The sequence below is a fragment of the Meles meles genome, chromosome 1, assembly GCF_922984935.1.
Source record: "Meles meles chromosome 1, mMelMel3.1 paternal haplotype, whole genome shotgun sequence".
Lineage (NCBI taxonomy): Eukaryota > Metazoa > Chordata > Mammalia > Carnivora > Mustelidae > Meles > Meles meles.
The window spans coordinates 34,150,109-34,169,456 of record NC_060066.1 but is presented as its reverse complement, the minus strand read 5'-3'; the positions used below and the strand labels follow the sequence as shown (position 1 = coordinate 34,169,456).

At 35.2% G+C, this 19,348-nt stretch overlaps 1 protein-coding gene and 1 pseudogene across 33 annotated transcripts in view; one reads left to right on the top strand and one right to left on the bottom strand.

Annotated features, from left to right (window-relative positions):
- The window catches only part of RIMS2 (regulating synaptic membrane exocytosis 2), a 598,763-nt gene that overhangs the window by 379,499 nt on the left and 199,916 nt on the right, over positions 1-19,348 (top strand). For 20 of the 33 annotated variants that reach the window (XM_046014324.1, XM_046014271.1, XM_046014481.1 and 17 more), the window contains 3 exons: positions 1,769-1,834; positions 17,063-17,242; positions 18,139-18,248. The exons of 1 other annotated variant lie outside the window; for it this stretch is intronic. In XM_046014324.1, the coding sequence (XP_045870280.1) occupies positions 1,769-1,834; positions 17,063-17,242; positions 18,139-18,248 (356 nt within the window). Of the gene's footprint in view, positions 1-1,768; positions 1,835-17,062; positions 17,243-18,138; positions 18,249-19,082; positions 19,116-19,348 lie in introns of all 33 variants that reach the window. 12 more of the 33 variants (XM_046014287.1, XM_046014419.1, XM_046014243.1 and 9 more) reach the window with 4 other exon arrangements.
- Positions 11,109-11,380, bottom strand: LOC123948063 (annotated as a pseudogene).

Genomic DNA, 19,348 nt, shown 5'->3' with positions numbered 1-19,348 from the left:
AAACCCAAAGGAAAAATGAAAGCTTAACAAAGTGAGAGTTCACACTATAAAGGAAATGATATAATCCAGAAAGAATGTGTTGGAATATAAAGAAGTTTGAAGAACCCATCCTGGGAAACCACTGCCTTTAAAGGAATAAAGAGAAAGAGACTCCAGTAAATGAAATGGGTAAAGAAGCAGTTAGATGGATGGGGAACCAGGCTGTATGTGTCAATGTTAAGAGCCTGGATTTTGGATTAAGGAAGCCCTGAGTTTGAAACCCAGTCCAACTACTCCCTACATGGCCCTCACAGCCTCAGTTTTTCTGTCCGTGGCAATACTAGAACTTACCTCAAAGAGTTGTTATGAGAAATAAATGAGATAAAGTAGACAAACCTTTAATGGAGTACTCCTCACCTTATTAAGCATTATGTAAATACTATTATTAATAGCTTGAGAGAATCATGCTTCAAAAACCAAGAGAAGAGAGAGTGTCAAGAAACAGAGGTTGAAAATCAATGTGTAACTCCATAGAGAATGATAATATGATGAAGATCAAGAAGTTAAAGGACTTTTCAGGATTTCACAGGTAGCATTCACAGGCTAGCTTCCAGAAAATGGTAGAGGCTGAAAGTCACATTATATACAGCGAGCTTCAAGCTTAAATGAGAAGTGAGGAAGTGGTGGCAAGAATTGTAGATATGGCTAAGATGTTGTGCGATGAAAGGAAAGTCAGAGACAGGCAAGGGCTTGAGAGGAAGGCGAGGTTAGTGAAGGGTTTATTTTTAGGATTAAGTGCCATTCAGGAATGGAAGGCATGAGATAATAAGGAAGGAAGGTCATGTGGAAAATTAGGATTACAAGTAGAGGAGTTTTCTTCCTTTGGCGCAAAAGAAAATGACAAGTGAAGATATAAGTATAGGTACTCTGTATTTAGTGGGAGAAATGTGACAGTTGAGAGAATTCAAAATTGGTTTCCTTTTTTTAAAACTGAGACGTCATGATCATCTGCCAAAATTAAGTGTGTTGGCATGAAAGGTTTTAAGGAAACAGAAAAGTTTAAGCTAGTGCTGTGGGAAGACGAGGAGCCACTAGGGGGGGATGAAAAGGTCAGCGTGCTGCTTTGATGGCTCGTGATAGTTATGAGGCGTGACGTGTAGCACAGGCCGCAGTAGGTAATAATCATGTACTAAACAGAGTGGATGGAAAAATGGATAGCATCCAATGAACCTAATAAATAAAAGTAATAACCAAATAATCATTCAAGACAGTTTATTCCTTACTAAATGGAATTTTAAGCCCTTTAATAATTTTTACTTATTCATGATCAAAGAAGAAATAATTACCTTGTAAAATCTCCTCAGTGTGTATTAGAAATTACCTCTTTAATTATTTTCTTCTTAAACTTTCTTGTTATTTTATTATTTTTCTCTTCCCATCTTTCCTCCTCAAAAGGGAAAACAACTCTGTATTGTATAACATTTTGTAGATGGTGCTAGAGATGTTTGAGTGATAACTGATAAGATTTTATTTTAATATGATTTGTTTAAATCTTGATTTGCTATGTTTTTGTTGTGTTTATTTTGGAATACTTGGACTATATTAACCTTTAACCCTGCCATGTTATAATGGGCATTGGGAGGAAAGAGCAAGCTTTCTAGTAACAATTTTCATTTGCTTTGCTTACTATCTGCTTATCTTTTTTGAATTTCACTTTTTAAAATTAAACTATACCTTTTCATTTCTTTCCCGAGTCTCATTTATATTCTTGTTTCTGCCATGCTTGCAGTCATTTTCTTACTCTACCTCGCTCCAGATACAGTCAGAACATTGAACATCATCACAGGGATGGCAGGTATATTTTTCTTACAATTAAGTCTGTTTGTAGAATTGCATGTGCCTGTCTAACAATATGATATAATTCACTTCTTTTTCTGCTTTTGATATAGACATATATGATTATTCATGAAATATAGAAATATTATCCTTACTATATAAAATAATAGAAAATAAAGCATATGTAAGGACTTTAATTGTAATAAGATGTCAAAAACTTAGCTTCCCTTTAATGAGCTAGAATCATCTCTGTTGACTCTAAAAATTTAGTTCACCAGGCTTTACGGTTAACCCTTGATTACCTAGAAGGATAGAATAACAGTATTTTAAAAAATGAATTGCCTTTGACTGATCACCTTCATAATTATGTATTTAGACAGCACTGGTTTTTACATATCTTGACAATCTGCTTCCCCACCTCCCCCTCCGCCCCCACCGTTGAGGGAGTCAGTCCTGAAAGTGCTTAGGTTGAACTGATCAGTTTATAGTTTACCTTGTCAAAGGGGGATGTACTCAATTGGTCATAGATGATCCATGGAGAACGTTGGGTCTGTGGGAAAATCCTTGTTGATATCTACTTTACCATCATTCTCCTTATATTGAAGGGAAGTGTCAGTTACTTGGCATTTAACAGAAAGAAGGATGAACTAGAAAGAGAAAGGAAACAATTTCTCTAAAAGTTTTCAGTTTCTCTAGGCTTTATGTAGCTTTAGGGATCTGAATCAGTTCTGTGATACTCTGAGGCTCTGTAGGCAGAGAAGTAAATGGCAGGGATAATGTGGTAGTGGGTTCGGGAAGTATAGATAAAGAATTAAATGCTGTACTCAGTTGTTTCAGAGTGATCTGGGTTATGTGTGACCACTTTTGTGCTATTCATTTAATTCATTAAGAGTTACTAATAAAAGAGTTTAAAAAATAATTGAAACTAATGGGTAAATTCCTAAGGATCAAATTCATGTAGATAAACGTAGAAGGAAACATGAGAGATAATACCAACAATAGATTGCTGATGATGGAAGTTTTGTGATGTCTTTAAGTAAATGTAATTGAAATTTAGTGCCTTCCAGTTTATTATAGGTAGTGATTATTGCTGTATTTTATTGTCTTTTGCATCTTCTCAGTCTCTTTTCTGTTATTTTGTTTTAATACTAAATAATTCTTTTTTTGTTTTTACTTTTGCTGTATATTACATTCTAATTTGGGTTTGCAGCAATTATACAATTACATTACAAAAATGTAAGGAAGTAGTTCTGTAACCGTCCCTATAATTGATCAAGACCTTTCCTAAAGTGGGTGACATGAATGAGACATTACTGATTACAGGCTTATTCTAATTATGCTGGTGTATCTTCATTTAAATGTAAGTTAAAATCTTGCACCACATTAGTTTTTTTTTTCCCATTTTATTTATTTTTTTAGCGTAACAGTATTCATTGTTTTTGCACAACACCCAGTGCTCCATGCAAAACGTGCCCTCCCCATTACCCACCACCTGTTCCCCCAACCTCCCACCCCTGACCCTTCAAAACCCTCAGGTTGTTTTCCAGAGTTCATAGTCTCTTATGGTTCGCCTCCCCTTCCAATTTTTTTTTTTTTTAATAAACATATATACCCCTGGGGACATTAGTTTTTTTAATTTTCTACTCATCTTAGTTACAATAAGTAGATTGCTTCATATTTATTTTTTCAATGAGCCAACATGCTAGAATCACTTCTTAATCAGCTCTAGGTTGATTATCAATTTCATGTACTTATTCAAATTCTGAACCCTAGCCTAGCCGGCCTATTTTGCAAGATTATATTTCTGAATTGCCTTTTATGCTATGATTTATTTTGTGGTCAGGAAACACAATATCATTAATGTTTATGTTAAAGTAAAACTCAGTTAAGGAAATCAGTTTTAGATGGCAAGTAATCAAGTGTCTTACTATAAGATTTGCCATCAATTACCGAAATCCAGTATGTGAGACTACTGTGTACCTACTCCCAGACAAACTGGGTGGATTTTGTAAGAATGGAATTCTTTAGTTGCTTTTAAAAAATACTATCCTTTGTCATTATCAGTTTGATATACCAAGAAGAATGTGTGCACATTCCAAAGCATAATGATGAAATGACACCCATGAGTCTATTACCCAAACCGAAAGCCAGATTATATGATTTTACTTACTGCATCTATCTGTAGAATCTTTGCCTATTGAATCCATATGCCTCTTTCACAGAAGTAGTTAACATAATACTGATTTTCAGTTTAACGTCCCCTTCCTTTGCTTTTTGAAAAGTGACTTTGTCATTTGTTTTCACTCTGGTAACTTTTTGAGGTACTCAGTCTTTCTGACCCTCATCTCAATCCACTATGAGATTCTAGGATTATTGAGGGTATAATCAGGTATCCATTCTCCTACGTTTATTACCATAATGTTCTAGGTGTCTTGTCTTTAATTTAACCCCTGTACCTTTGTATGTAATGCAACTGAGCACAGCCCTTCCGTGCTGAGATCATCTGGTGACCTCTTGTTTATACTATTTTATTCACTGAAGATTTTAGCACCTGGCTTTAGCCTAACTTTTAAGAATTCTGCCATCAACCAGAGTAATGTTAGTGTTCACCTGGATGACCTATTCAAGCAGTCACTCACTTCCCTGGCTGTCTCAAAGTGGAGGTAGTAAAGTTTATCCCCCAGTTCTACTTTGGTCCGTCACTGCCATGGCCATATCTGAATCTTATCATTATTTGAAATTATTACACCTCTAAAATCTTTTATTTTATTTATTTTTTTCAGCGTAACAGTATTCATTGTTTTTGCACAACACCCAGTGCTCCATGCAAAACGTGCCCTCCCTATCACCCACCACCTTTTCCCCCAACTTCCCACCTCTGACCCTTCAAAACCCTCAGGTTGTTTTTCAGAGTCCATAGTCTCTTATGGTTCACCTCCCCTCCCCAATGTCCATAGCCCCCTCCCCCTCTCCCAATCCCATCTCCCCCCAGCAACCCCCAGTTTGTTTTGTGAGATTAAGAGTCATTTATGGTTTGTCTCACCTCTAAAATCTTAATTTGAACACTTCCCTCTTGGACCAGAACTACACATAATATAGATACATAAGTATTTATATAAATTATATTTATATAAATAAATATAAAATAAATACACATTATTTTTTCACCGAGTTACTTTTACCTCCGTAGCTCTTGTATCTCAAAAGAGAACTCCATGCTCTTGACCCCTTTTCCTTTCCCTGCTAGTCTCCACTTTACTTCCTTATGTATCCAGAGGTTGAGTCCATTCTTAGAAATATCCCCAGTTCCCTTACTGCACTGTTCTTCTTTGACCTATTTGACAGAGTTCAAATCTGGATCAATCTCTTTCTCTTGCAGGATTGTTCTGAACTAAATCTTCCAAACTCCCCCCAACTCAGCTGAGCACTTAAAGGAAGAGTTACCTCTTTATTGAGAGTTGTGAAAGAAAGAAAGGAAGGAAGGAGGGAGGGAAAAGAGGAAAGAGGGAGAAAAAGAAGAAAGAGAAATAAAGAAAGAAAAGAAAGTGGTGCCAACTCTCTAAGTGTCCAGTTTCCCAGCCCAGATTTCAAGGTGACATTTACTGTCATGGTCTGGGAATTCCCCTTCTGGGGATAAATATACGTTAATAGCTCCAAGTGAACTATAGTGCAGCTACACTACACTATATGAAATCTGAAATTTTTTGAATGGAATGAATGGAGTAAATTAAACATGGCATCCCCAGTCCATGAAGAATCAGAACCACCAATCTCTATGTGAACATTATAAAATGAAAAATTATGAGTGCTATCTCTTTGGAACAGATGAATAGAGGCTTAAATAATGGTTGCTAAACTTTTTATACTATTTCAGGAGACAAATATCAACTAATATTAGGAATCAAAACTCTTTTTCTTCTGACCAGGTTATGCTAACCAGTACAAATCTGAGTCACTGTGTATTTTTAAACACAGTCAGCAATTTAAACAAACATATTTAGAATAGATATCATGTTACCTTTTATTAATATCCCTCTATTAAGATATAGCCTTTATTTTATGAAATATACATTTTATTTTTAAAAATTTACCCTCATACCTTACATTTTTTCCCCTAGTATTTATCTCAACTTAAAACTATACACAGCATACTGAGAAATCAGCATGATGGTTGATTTTCATGTAAAGATGTCATGAAGACAAATAGGCTGTATCTTAAAAGAGGAATTGGAATTATTTAGATTTATATAGAGCTAAGATAGGATGTCAGTGGAATTCTAAAGAAATCTATGAGCAAAGTCACTAAAGTAGTAAGTACCATGTTTTAGTGCAATTGGAGCATTATCCACAAGGCACAAGGGAATAGCAAGAAATGAATCTGGGATGATAAGAGTTGGTTCCAGTTATGGATAATCTTGTATGTTCTGTTAAGGAGTTAGAATCTAGGACTAAGTGATAGAGGTACTTCAAAGAGTTTTAATTAGGACATGGTTATAATATATTTATTCATTCTAGACTAATTACTCTAGAGACTTTATGGATGGTTGATTTGAGAGAAAAGTGTGTGGGAAAGGAAAACATTCATAAAGATATTAGCTGTCTTGGTCTTGGTCAGCAGAAAACTCTTTGAGGGCCTGAACTAAGTAAGGTAATGGATAGAGAGATAGAAAGAAGACCAGAGATTTAATCAATTGAAATCAATAATACATGGTAAATAATAGCATTTGGATGTTGATGGGGAGCAAAGAGTCAAGAAACACAATGAGTCTCATAGTTTAGGTAACTGGATGCGTATGGCACCTTAACAGAGGTGAGGGGGAGGGATGTTCAGAGAGAAATTAGTTTCTGTGAGAGACAGGTTCAGTTCTGGAATTACTGAGAGACTTAAGAAGAAACCTCCAGGAAGGAGTAAAATCAATAATTTTAAATCTTAAAGAAGTTTGAGCTATATAAAGTAATTTGAGAGTAAATTCACTGATAACAGTAAGTAGCTACAAAAAGAAAAGTGAAATCAGTTGGAGAAACAACCTGTGAAATGAAGGCCAAGGACTTTTTCTCCATTCAGGGAAACATAAATATTTAAGTGATAGATAAAGGAAGAAACCTGGAAAAGGAAAAGTGAGAATAGAGCTATCAAAATAGAGGTTAAAGCAGGAAGAAATTATTTTTCAACAGGAAAAATAATAACTGAAAAATGCCCATTAAATTTGGAAAGTGAGGTGTCATCAGTGACTTCATCTACAATGATTTCAAAAGGGGGTGATGGAAAAAAGCAACTTACCATGGCCTGAGGCCTGCCTGGGGGCTAAAAAAACAGAATTTTTTTTTTCAGAATGTGAAGGAGAAATACTGGATAGTGGAAGTGATATCAAAGTAGACTTCTTTTTTAGAATATGAAATACATCATGAGTTTTTAGGCTGGAGGAACAGATCCTTTAGGAAAAATTAGATTGAAAATACAGAAAAAGGAGAGGATGACTGTTAGAAAGGTCTTAGAGCAGGAGATGGGTCTAAACATGTAGATGGAGTTTATAAACAGAAGGAAGCTCTTGTTTTCTTCTGAGACAGGAAGAAAATAGATAACAGTTGAAACTAAGTAAGTTTTTAGAAAAAGGTTGTTAAATTGAAGGTAGTTAGGTTTGATAGCCTCAATTTTGTTGGTGCTATACATCAAGATTATGGTGATTGTTTTTGAGACAAATTGAGTGGGAAGGCCCAAGGTCGAACATCATTGATTGGAAATGAGGAAGTTTAAAATGGTCATTGGTTAAAAAGTGATGGGAAAGGAGGGAAAGATAAAAAGATTATTGGTGATACCAGCACAGCAGAAGTTGGAAACCATGACTTTGTCAACCTGAATGAATTTATGTTTTGCTTCAACTATACCCAGTTGTCTAGATGTAGAGAAATCCGATTATGGCATTGAACCAATTTTGGGGTTCAGATGAATGTTTGAAAGATTGGGTTAGAAGGGAATCTGAGTATTGATATGGGAGTGGGTCATTGATCAATCATAGGAGTCTAGGATGTAAAAGGAAGGAAGGCAAAGGGAGTGTTAATACTGTTAGGAATTGGTGACACCAAGGAACAAAAAGTATCAGATGAGGATCGAGTAAAGTGGGAGTGAGACTATGAGACACCTGACAGCATTAAGTATTATAATCAGAATTTGAGATATTGGAGTTTAGTGTTTCTAAATTTAAATAGTTTCACTGGATTCTAAGATCCACAGTAATTTGGGGGTTGGGAGTAATTCAGGAAAAATGTGAGGATCATTGAAGTTTTGAAGATGTTGCAGTTCAAGATTATTGAAGAGTTTTCTGCACTTGCACTAAAATCTCCTAGTATTACCATAGGAATTACGATAAAGAAGATGGCTGACAACCAATTCCCCCAAATTATCAATGACTAAGGGATAATGACCCCAAGTTGGATAGATACCAGCAACCTGAATTTTTAATGGATGTTCGAGCTAAGTTGAATGCTTCGTAGAATAGGAACATTTATATTGTGGTAGGAAAGTAATGGCCAGAGTGTCTCTAGGAAGCCCACTTCTGGGTCTGAGGACAATGAAGTATGAAGGGATAAGCAGCTTCTGCTGATGTGAACTTTCCTGGAAGCAGAGCGTGCAAGGTTGAGCTAAATATTATTTAAGGTAGGGAAACACAGAAACCATTCTGCGAACAAAACCATTCCTTGATGACACAAGGAGCTTTGCTAATGGTGGATAAGGATTTTTGCAAATATAGCTCAGAGAAACAGGGGAGATTAAAACTTTATAGAAGTACAGAAGATGAAGAATTTAGAGAAGTGACATCAGAGGCAAGTGAGCTTGCCCTGTACTTGAAAACTAAGAATGACAGGGGTAATATGCTTGAGTAGAAGTGATTGACCTCAGATATCCTAGATTTATCATAAGTTGTTTTGGTGCCAGAACTGGGACTTGCTTTGGTGCTAGAACTGAGTAAGGTTCTGGGAAAGGTCTGAGCTGGGTCTAGAGTAATGATGAAAGATGCCATAGAGCTTGAAGAGAGGCAGTGAATGGTCTTATCTCAGGGTATTTGGGGCCATAACTAAGACCCCGGTTAGAGAAAGGGTTCTGACAAAGTTAGCGGAATCACAGGGAGAAGAAGATTCCTGCTTGCTTATAGATGCCTTATCTGGCAAGTAGCACTGAGAGCCCTTAGTAAACGTGATCAAACCCGAGTAACTCATACCTCCTGAACTACCTGCCTTTTAGTCTTAACTTCGCGTTATTACCAGTCTTCTCTCTTAAAACTATTTTCTTTTCCATCACAATTCATCTTCTATTTATGTTTCTGACTATAACCTCTCTTAATGCCTTTGGAATTTTTCTTCACTATTTCTTTTTTCTCTTGCATTTCAGTCCCTCTTATTTTCATGATTTTGCTTCTTCTTGAATTATTGATGAAGTCTAAATAATATCTTCTTTCTATTCTGCCACACCTTCAAGCTACTTTGAGAACGATTCTCTTCACTCTCTTTTAAGTCACGTTTCTTGAGTATTTATTTTTACGAATGCTTCCAACACTCCTTCACCAGCTCCTAAGCTTCAACCTTCTACAGTTTGACCTCTGCCTCCAGCACTTAATTTTAAATTATTTTCTCCATGGTTATTATTTGCCAAGGCTTTTGTACATATTTATCTGTGCCTCTTTGCACCTGCCATTATTAATCACTGTTTTTTTTAGCTTCTGTACTGCATTACTATCCTGATTCTCATTCTACCTTTTGATTGTTCTCTGTTTCCTTCTCTTCTTTTCTATTTCTTCATGTCCTCAAATTTTTGATTGTGTGTTGATCCATATCTTATCCTCTCTGTGGTTTTAACCAACACTTCCAATCGCTGGTGTGGTTCCTGGCCCATAATATGAATTCAGTAAATAGTATTGAAATAATGACTCAACCAACCAATACTGAAATGACTTCTCAAACCATATCTCTAGTGCAGCTCTCTCCTTTGAAGGCCAGATCTCCCTATCTGATGGACATCAGTACAGAATATTTTCCACCCCTCATAAATTCAAATTCAAATCTGAAGTTATTGTCATTCCTCCCTAGAATCCTTTTATTTCTGCTAATAGACCATCATTTCATTTTGGAGGCTGAGAATTTGAAGTTTTTTCTTTGGTTTGTTTATTTCTACATTTAATTCACATGATGGTGTCAAACATGTTTGAGAGGAAAAAAAAAACAAAAAGTCCCTGCTATCAAAGAATTTATAGTTCAGTGACGTGAACAGGCTTTAAATTGAGAAAGCTTGATTCGAGTTCCAGCTCAGAAAACATCTACTTGTGTGATGTGTCCCAAGTTTCTGTGAGCCTTAGTTTGCTTATTTCTAAAATGATGAAGATTGGATTATATGACTTCTGTGATTCCTTCTAACCCTAACATTCTGTTTGTATAGTTTCGTATATTGTGTATATTCTCTATACTGCATGTTGCATATTTTGTACATTGTGATTTTATAAAGTTTGTCATCCATACTTTTGTCCCTGTTTTCACCCCTGTTACTACAAGTTCCTACTCTAATTCATTTCATACACTACTGCTTAATTCAGCTTCTTAATTCATTATTTAAAAATTACCTTTCTGGGACCCCTGGGTGGCTCAGTCATTAAGTGTCTGCCTTCAGCTCAGATCATGATCCCAGGGTCTTGGGATCAAGCCCCATATCAGGCTCTCTGCTCAGTGGGAAGCCTGCTTCTCCTCTCCTACCCCCTGCTTCTCCTCTCCTACCCCCCTGCTTGTATTTCCTCTCTCAATGTCTCTCTCTGTGTCAAATAAATAAATAAAAATCATAAATAAATAAATAAATATATAAATAAATATTCTCTTTGTTCAGAAGCTTTAGGTCACTCTCACTGAAAATTAAATCCTATCTAAACTTCTTAACTAGGCACTTACAACCCCTATAAACTGAGTCCAGGAAAATTTTCTAATTAATATTTTGCCACACTTTACTTTCTGTATTTCTAGTATTTCCATTTGACTTCTTTCCCCCATCCAGTGTGATTTATTGAGCATAACAAAATTCTGTACACAAAATGACCTGAACCTGCTGCTTCAAAATATGACCCCACCTTACTGATATTTTGATAAGTCGATCCATAGAGTGTAAAAAGAACTTACTCTAAAACGAATAGGAAAGTGCTTATTGCACTTGCAACGAATGGCCTCACTGCTGGAACTTCAATAGCTTTATAAGATAATTAACATAGGTAGAATTAAGTCCCTAGATGACTGGCTGCTGGAGAACTTGATATAAGACATCAAGAAGCCTTATTGCGCATGGCCACTGTGATACCATCATGTTTCTGGAGAATAATATCCCCGTTATCTGATTCTAGGCATACCACGGAGTAGCAGTGGGATCAGAGGCCAGCCCAGCTGCTTGCTGGGCTAGAACAGATATTACCCAGCATGCTCATCTGACAGGATCCCACAGCAGCCCAGATTAAGTCCTTAGGAACCCATGCCCAGGATTCAAACAATGCACCCGTTCTTCATTGTCTCCCAAGTGCTGCTCCCTAGTCTCTTCCATCACACCCACAGTCCACCCCAGCCCGGGACCCAGAGCACACCGTTTCCCTTCTCTGCCATGTATCTCCCACTGGACTCTTTTTGATGGTTTCCATCTATCTGCCAAAGCTACTCCATCTTTCCATGCCTGTTGTCCATCTTTTCTGATGTAGACTTTAAGATATAAGTTACCTAATTTGAAATTTCCTGTCTAATCCTTCCAACATCTGTGTCATCTCTTCAGTTTGTCTCTTGACCATGGGCCCTATTTTTCTTGTTTTTGGTGTTTCCAGTCATTTTTTTTTATTGACTATTAGACGTTGTCATTCATTGTGACTGAGGTGGTATTTACATTTGAAAAGTTGCCTACCTCTTGCTGTGTTAGACTCTGTGTGTGTGTGTGTGTGTGTGTGTGTGTGTGTGTGTGTGTGTTGGGGGAATTAATCCTCTGACTGTACCACCTTTGACTGTATGATTGGGAGTGACATGAAGTGGCAGCTAAGGGCATCTGGCAGCCGCGTATATGAGATAATCACACTCTACCCATTTCTCTCTATATATAAAGCTACCAGAACAAAGGAAGGTTCATGAATTTTTCAGAGTCGATCAGTGAAACTGTTGAACATAGCATTCTAGTGCGAGGACCAAACCTCATCACGTTTATACATATAGTACAGTAACAATGCATAATTCCGTCCTTTAGACATACATCTTTAAAATGTTTGTTATTTTATGGAAAATTTGAGGACCCAGGAAGGTAATGCATAGGGGTCCCATATCTTGGTGGAACAACATTAATTTCTTACAGTTGACGAATGTTATTAAACTTCAACATTCACTGAGAATGAATATGATCTATTTATTAAAGTAAGAATTTTATGGTTTATAAAAGATAATTATCTCTGGATTTTTAAGAAAAATATATTTTGAAGATATGAATTTGCTGCCTGTTAATTGCTGCTGAGTAAATAATCCTACTTATTTATGGTTTTCTGTTATTTTTTGAAGTAAAAAATAATAAGGAATATAAATATTTAATAGAATACTCAAAATATCCTCTAGACATTTACATTTTTTATATTTTTATGTGTGCATATTTAATAATACAATATATCTTTATTTTTCGGTATTGCATTTGTCCCTAATTTTCTTCAGGAAATTGAGTAGTAAATTTTCTTCTTGCTATCTCCTGTAATGACTATTTCTAAGAAAATACTTCTCTAGAAATGAGAACAGTTTACGTCTCTTTTTGGTGATAAGATAGGCTTATGGGTAATAGTAATATTCCTACCTTAGAAGTGTCTTGCTTTCTCACCTCATGATATGTATTACTGCTGTTTTCACATCTTAGATTGTTAACGTGGCTGACACTAGACACTGCTATTATTTTTGAATAAACTCACTTACTTTTAACTAACATACAGAATTTACATTTAAATGAGGAGAAATATTCTGTAAAGAGATGCTCTCAGGCTTAAGGATAAATTAATCTATTGTCCACCAAAATGATAAAAATGTTCTTATTTATACACAGTATCTATTTATTTGGAAGCAATACTAAATATAAACTAAAGTTTTAAAAAAGTTAAACTTGTGCAATACAATTTATGCTGAACATGAAAATTATAGAGTTGAGTCATGCAATTTAAATTATTTGTTATATTATATAAATGTATATATGTACATTTTATTAGTTGCTCTAAAATATCTAACTTTAAAATATTATCCTGTACATATTTCTTCAGTTATGCAGTTAATTCTCGGAAAATTTCTAGACATTCCATATATTTTATCAAAAGCATACTGCTTCTGCTGGTAATCAGCTTACTGTATTACACAGTATGGACACAAGGAGGATATTTCTTGCTCCAAACCAGAGAGGTATTTGTTATCCTTCAGAGATACATTGAAAAAAATTTTTTTAATTTAAGATTTCAGCATTAGAGAAATGATTTCTTTATCAAAAGGAAAAAAATAATTCTGAAATAGCTTCATTTTTACAAGTTTTTTTTTTTTAAGATAACCCATTATATTTACTTATGGCATCTTTACAATCTAAATATGAAATGAGCCTAATTAATCACAGACTGTAAGTTCTGAGTCACATTCTAGGAGAACTTTCACTGATGTCTGTATAGTACTTTGAAATTTTGCATTGTGCTGGTGGTTGTTTTTGCCTTTTCTTTTTCTCCCCCCCCCCTTTTTTTTTGAGTTTTCCTAGTGTTCTTTTACCATACCTACAGAGATACAGAGATGCTCTACATTGAGCTTTTGTTGTTATGAAGTTGAATCATTGCGATGGTCTAATGTAAGTGGTTACAGAAGAGAAGGCCCTGTGCCCTGGTCTTCCCTGTTCCATTACATCTCTGCCTTGTGCTGTAAGTGAGAATAGGAAATGTAAGTAGCGAAGGTGATGAAATAAGTAGAGAGCTGTGCCAGGTGCTTAGAAACTTAAAACAATCTTTTAAGAGCAACTATAGTGAAGGGGAAAATGACTCAAATGGACAACTTCACTAGATGCTTATAAAATTATTTTTCCCTTAGGAAACCTTAGCTCAAATTCTGTCTGTGCTATTATTGGCTTATAAAGCTGAGTTGTTATAATCCTGGTCCTTGTTACAGTGTTATCAGTCAGGATGAATTATCTCTGTTTGTGGACAGGCTATTAAAAAGGATCCTCTGCAAACCTTGGAATAGGAGCCCCTAAATAGTACCGAGCAGTGGTCAGTATTTATCCAGGTAAATGATACATGCAAAAATCTCAACTATTGTACACGTTACAAAATATAAACTATTAAAAAATCGAACTATGAAAGACAGTAAATCACTAGATATTATATCACTTTTTAAAAGACAGCAAGATTATTCACCTAAGAAAGATTTAATTTTATAGGTGCATGGTTCCTAACCTTTTTTATATGCCTTGCCCTTTGGCAATCTTATAAAACTTATGGTCATCCTTTTTAGAAGAATGTTTTAAAATGCGTAAAGTAAAATAAAGTAAATTAAGTGCAGTTACAGAGGAAGCTACTTACAGTGAAATATAGACCCCAAGTTAGGTACTAAAATATTTATGCCTTGTAAATGCATAGTTCCTGTATCTTAGTGGCTATTATTCAAAATTAAATATTTTTAAGTTCTTCTCTTAAAACTAAAATTCACTAAGAATTTAGGTAGAAGTTGTCATGTTTTATATCTCATTCCCTTAAAGAACCTGCATTGAGACTGGGTATTATAGGTAAGACCTAGGCATTGTTGCTTTCAATTTTCTCAGTAGTTGTCTTGGTTCTTCCTTAGCACGGCTTATCCTTACCCAATTGTGGGAGTGGGAGCTTGTGTTGTTCTTCTGTTGTGTGATCTAAGTTTAAAATATGGTAGCTTTTCATTCCCCTTAACTATGGTAGACATTTTAGGAAATTGCTGCCTTCTACTCTGGGTTTTTGTGTGTGTCTGTGTTTCACTTATTAACCAGTTTTCCTTTCACATTATGGAAATCATATAATTCATATTACTTATGAAAATGGAGAGAAGAAATATAAGCAAAATTTAAAACATCGACATAGTCATCAAATAACTTTTCCATTAAAGAGAAATTTTTCTAAGGATATTTCCTAAAGCATGACCTGTTGGCTTTATAAGTGACAGTATCCTTTTAAGGACATAGCAACAAATTTGAAATAATTCTCTGGATTTCAGTCACAATCATATATTTCAATTATTTAAAAGATAATGTCAAAGAAGTAAAAGCATATATCCTATTATCTTAGTTTTCACTTGGAAAATTGCTTGATAGAATCAGAAGAGATCAAATTTTGCATAAATACAGGAAAGATTAGCCTGATTTTCTGCTGGGATAATCATAGACATTCCACAAAATTTTGTCAGTACATGTCATATAGTAAGAAAAGTTTATTATTAACTTAAGATAATAGGAAATCTGAAAATAAGGTGAAGATTTTCCAAAAAAATAGGTTTTAAGGAATCTAAGATGTATATATGTTCCTTTGCTTCTGCTTATAGACTGTGATGAAACTATACAAAGATATGTACACCAAAAACATTTAAAAAACTATTTAGCACATTTATTTCTAAAGAAAAGTGTTCTCTCTCAAATAGTTTTTCAGAAACAAAAAAATAGAATTATGAATTTTATACCATCGGGTTGCCTTTTTTAGATATCTCTTTGAAAGTAATTGAATATTGTGTATGTATTTACACTTTGTATACGTCAGCTTTTTTGACATATCCTGGATATACTTACATAAAAACACAGATTGCATGGAACGTTGGAATGCAAACAATGAATCATGGAACAATACCTCAAACACTAATGATGTACCATATGGTGACTAACATAACACAATAAAGAAATTAAAAATACTAAATTTATCTTAGGAAATGAATCATATCATGGCACATGCATTTTAAAATATTTTTAAAAAGTGGTTTGATTTATGTATTACCTTGTGAATTTAAAGTGTAAGAGAATCACAAGATATATTGTAGAATAAACCCAGCATTCACCTCCTAAAGTCATCTAATCTCATGCCTGCTGGTCTAAAATTATATGCTATATAATTAGTTACATGTGGGAAATTGTGCCCTTTCTTTTCTTATTTTTCTTTAATTGCCCACATTTTTCATTATCAAAAATAAGATTGGGAGGACTTGTAGGTAAAATGAAAGTTGTTTACATTAGTCTTGGGAGAGACAGATGTTTGTTTTTACAGTCCATAATATGTAAGCATTTCCATTACTGTGGTTAAAACTAGATGGGAGGTCACAGTTTAATCTGAAGTATAATATGGCCTAAGTGTAAACCTTAAGAGTTCTCGAGCCATATGAGTGTTCTTAGGTTGTCTCGCAGGTTGTGGGGCTGGTGTTAGAAAACATTTACTAATCACATGTTAGGTGTTCAAAGCATGCTAGATTCCAGGGATACAAAAGTCAGTAATGATAAGTTCCCGAAATTTAAGTATATGTCTTTCAACAAGGATTAGGTTTTGATATTGGTCTTATTTGTGGTCAAGATCACATTGTTTCAGAAGCATTACCATTTCAATCGGGTAATAACTTTGCTGAACAATATCTGTTGGCATTGCTAAAGTGCCCTGAGATAGGTGGCAGAGATTGGCTGATTAACCGGTTGTCTGTGCTTGTTCTTATGGATGGTGTGTTGAAATATGGCTACAGCCTGCAAAGTTGCAGTGTTTTCTTAAAACATTTTGATTCTTTTGTTGGAATGTTTGGGTGCATCAATATACCATGTTTGTGCAAAAGGCCTTTTTATGGCCTACAGAATGAGAAACACCCGAACTGCCTTCGGGTCTTTAGAATTAATGCTTATAGGGTTTCCTTCACTCTTTTGAGAATGTTAGGAAAAGCCATTGCATTCCTCGAAATAGACTCCTCCACATATTTCACCGGTTCCACGTAGGGAGTTCATTCTGGAAAGCCGGTGGTTTAGTTTGTCACTGACAATAACTGAGCAACTCCTGTTCTCTTCGTTGGGAATTGCTGCCAGAAGCAGATTGTGGTTTCCTTAGAAATGCTGAAGAAGTATAGTGAGAACCGCTCAGAATATGTTTTGACAAATTCGATTATTTTAAACAATGACCTTTTTCAAAATCGATTTGATGCATCATAACCAAATAGCAGAAGGGCACTAAAGATCAACTGAGCTGCTTTCTGACTAACGTTTCAGGGATTGTGAAGCAGCAGATAGACAGCCATATCACAGATCCAGATCAACAGAACAACGGCCTCTCCTAGAGCGGACCACCACCCGCTCCCGATCCACTGAGCGTCCTGACACAAACCTCATGAGGTCGATGCCTTCATTAATGACTGGAAGATCTGCCCCTCCTTCACCTGCCTTATCGAGGTGAAAGATAAATCAATCAGACTAACCTCCCCTTTGCCCCACCAGCACACCTATTTATTTTCCCAGCAGCTAAATGGTCTCTTCTATCATCCTTGGCTGATCACTAATAACGATCGATACTAACCTTTTCAGTGTAAGCACACTATTTATATTCAGCGGATATAATAGTGTGTGGCTACCATTGTAATTTGTTTTTAACTGTCCTGACCACATTTGTTGTGTGATTTCTCATTGATCAGGAGTCCTGGGTAAATCCCCCCATAATGCACCTCATAACTCTCATGTTCTTCTCCTACAGAATGAGAAATTGTTTGTGTCCATTAGACATCAATTTTGGAATAATCATTGTAATGACAATAACTAAAACTAGCTTTTTGTTTCTTTCTATCAATACTAAGATCACGTATGAACCAGTATCTTTAGTTGAATTCTGAATTGTTCAGGGTTTTAGTTATAGTATCATGAGACTATTTTCTAATAAAGGGATATCTAATATAAGCCTGAGTAAAAATCTCCTTGCATCAAGTGAGGGAGGTTAGTGTTGAATTTGAAATCTGGTAGAAAGAAATGTAAAACATTACCTCTCATTTTTTGAGCTGCAGAGCTCTCCTGTTGCTTTCATATGGATAGAATACTAATTTACATGAACAATTCCATGGACGTTACTGTAGGATTTTGTGTGCATGTATCTGTGTGTGTGTATGCATATGACACAAAAGTAGAAACATCTTTCGAAAATCATTCAAATATCCATATTTTGTCCTACTTTCCTAACCTTTTAATCAGCAGCTACATCTCTGTTAAAATTGCACTTGCACACCTGTCATATGAACCAAATGTATTCAGATAACTTCATTCATCCTACTGAAAAGGAGCATCAATGGTGTATCTTGTAGGTCTCATCCTCGTACTGGGTCTGTCCAAACCAGCCCGTCAAGTACTCCAGTGGCAGGACGAAGGGGCCGACAACTTCCACAACTTCCACCAAAGGGAACATTGGAGAGAAGTAAGTTTTATTTCTAGTTATGTCATGTAGGAAATACACACGGAAGCTAAGGTGAATCAAGATATTTTTTTTACTACTTCTGTGTTAGTGTTATTCTTTTGTTAATTGAACGCCTTAGCCACATTTGCTAGTAGTTACAGTTATAAATATATTGATAAATATATATTTTGCAGTTAAAATTTGTAATATTTGGAGGGAAAATGACCTCCTGTTATTGTTTTTGCACATTTTCAAAATTTGAATAAATGCATTTTTAAAAGTAAACTTAATGCTCTTAGATAAGCAGTGGGATGCTATTTCTTTGCTACAACTAAGTGTATGTAATTGTTGATAGTTACATAAAGTTTATTAGTAACTAGCCAAATCAATTTTCACACACTGCAAAGGACTGGTTAGCTGATGCACAACAATGGTGATCCTTCTCAAAACTGGAGTACCAGAGAAAAGGTAATCATGAATATACAAAGAAAGATGCATGTTGTACTGATATTTTTAATACTTTCAAATTTTTGCATAAGAAGCACTATTTATTTATACACAGATGAGCATACTCCCCAAACACCTATAAATCCTTAGATAAAGGACCTCTAAAAGCATGGATGATAGAATATAATAATTTTTAATCTCATTTTTTTAAATGGTCCCTTTATTTAGTAACTGGATGTGCTTTGCCAAAAAAAAATACATATATATTTATATATATATACTTAAATCACCATTTAACTTTTCTTTAATAGATGATACATACATTTTATGCCTTTGGAAATTTCTGTTGTTTTTAACCCCTGTGCTTTGGTTCCCTTTTTTGTTTTGTTTTTATTTTGTTTTTCCTAGACAATGGAGTCAAGGAGATAGAACCTTATGAAGGTCTGTACATAAAGGAGGGTTTGTTTTGTGCTGACAGCCTTTTTGGGGGGCTATGCAAGCAAAAATAAACCCAACTGCAATTGATGTCCCTCCATGGTATAGACTTTTATGGAGAGTAAAATGATTTTCTTTTATCATTTTTGGTAAAGTATTCAACTTTGGTTTTACTTAGAAATTACACCAAGGAGTTAAATTTCTTTGATTCATTCCCTTAAGAATGCAGAGTGGAACTT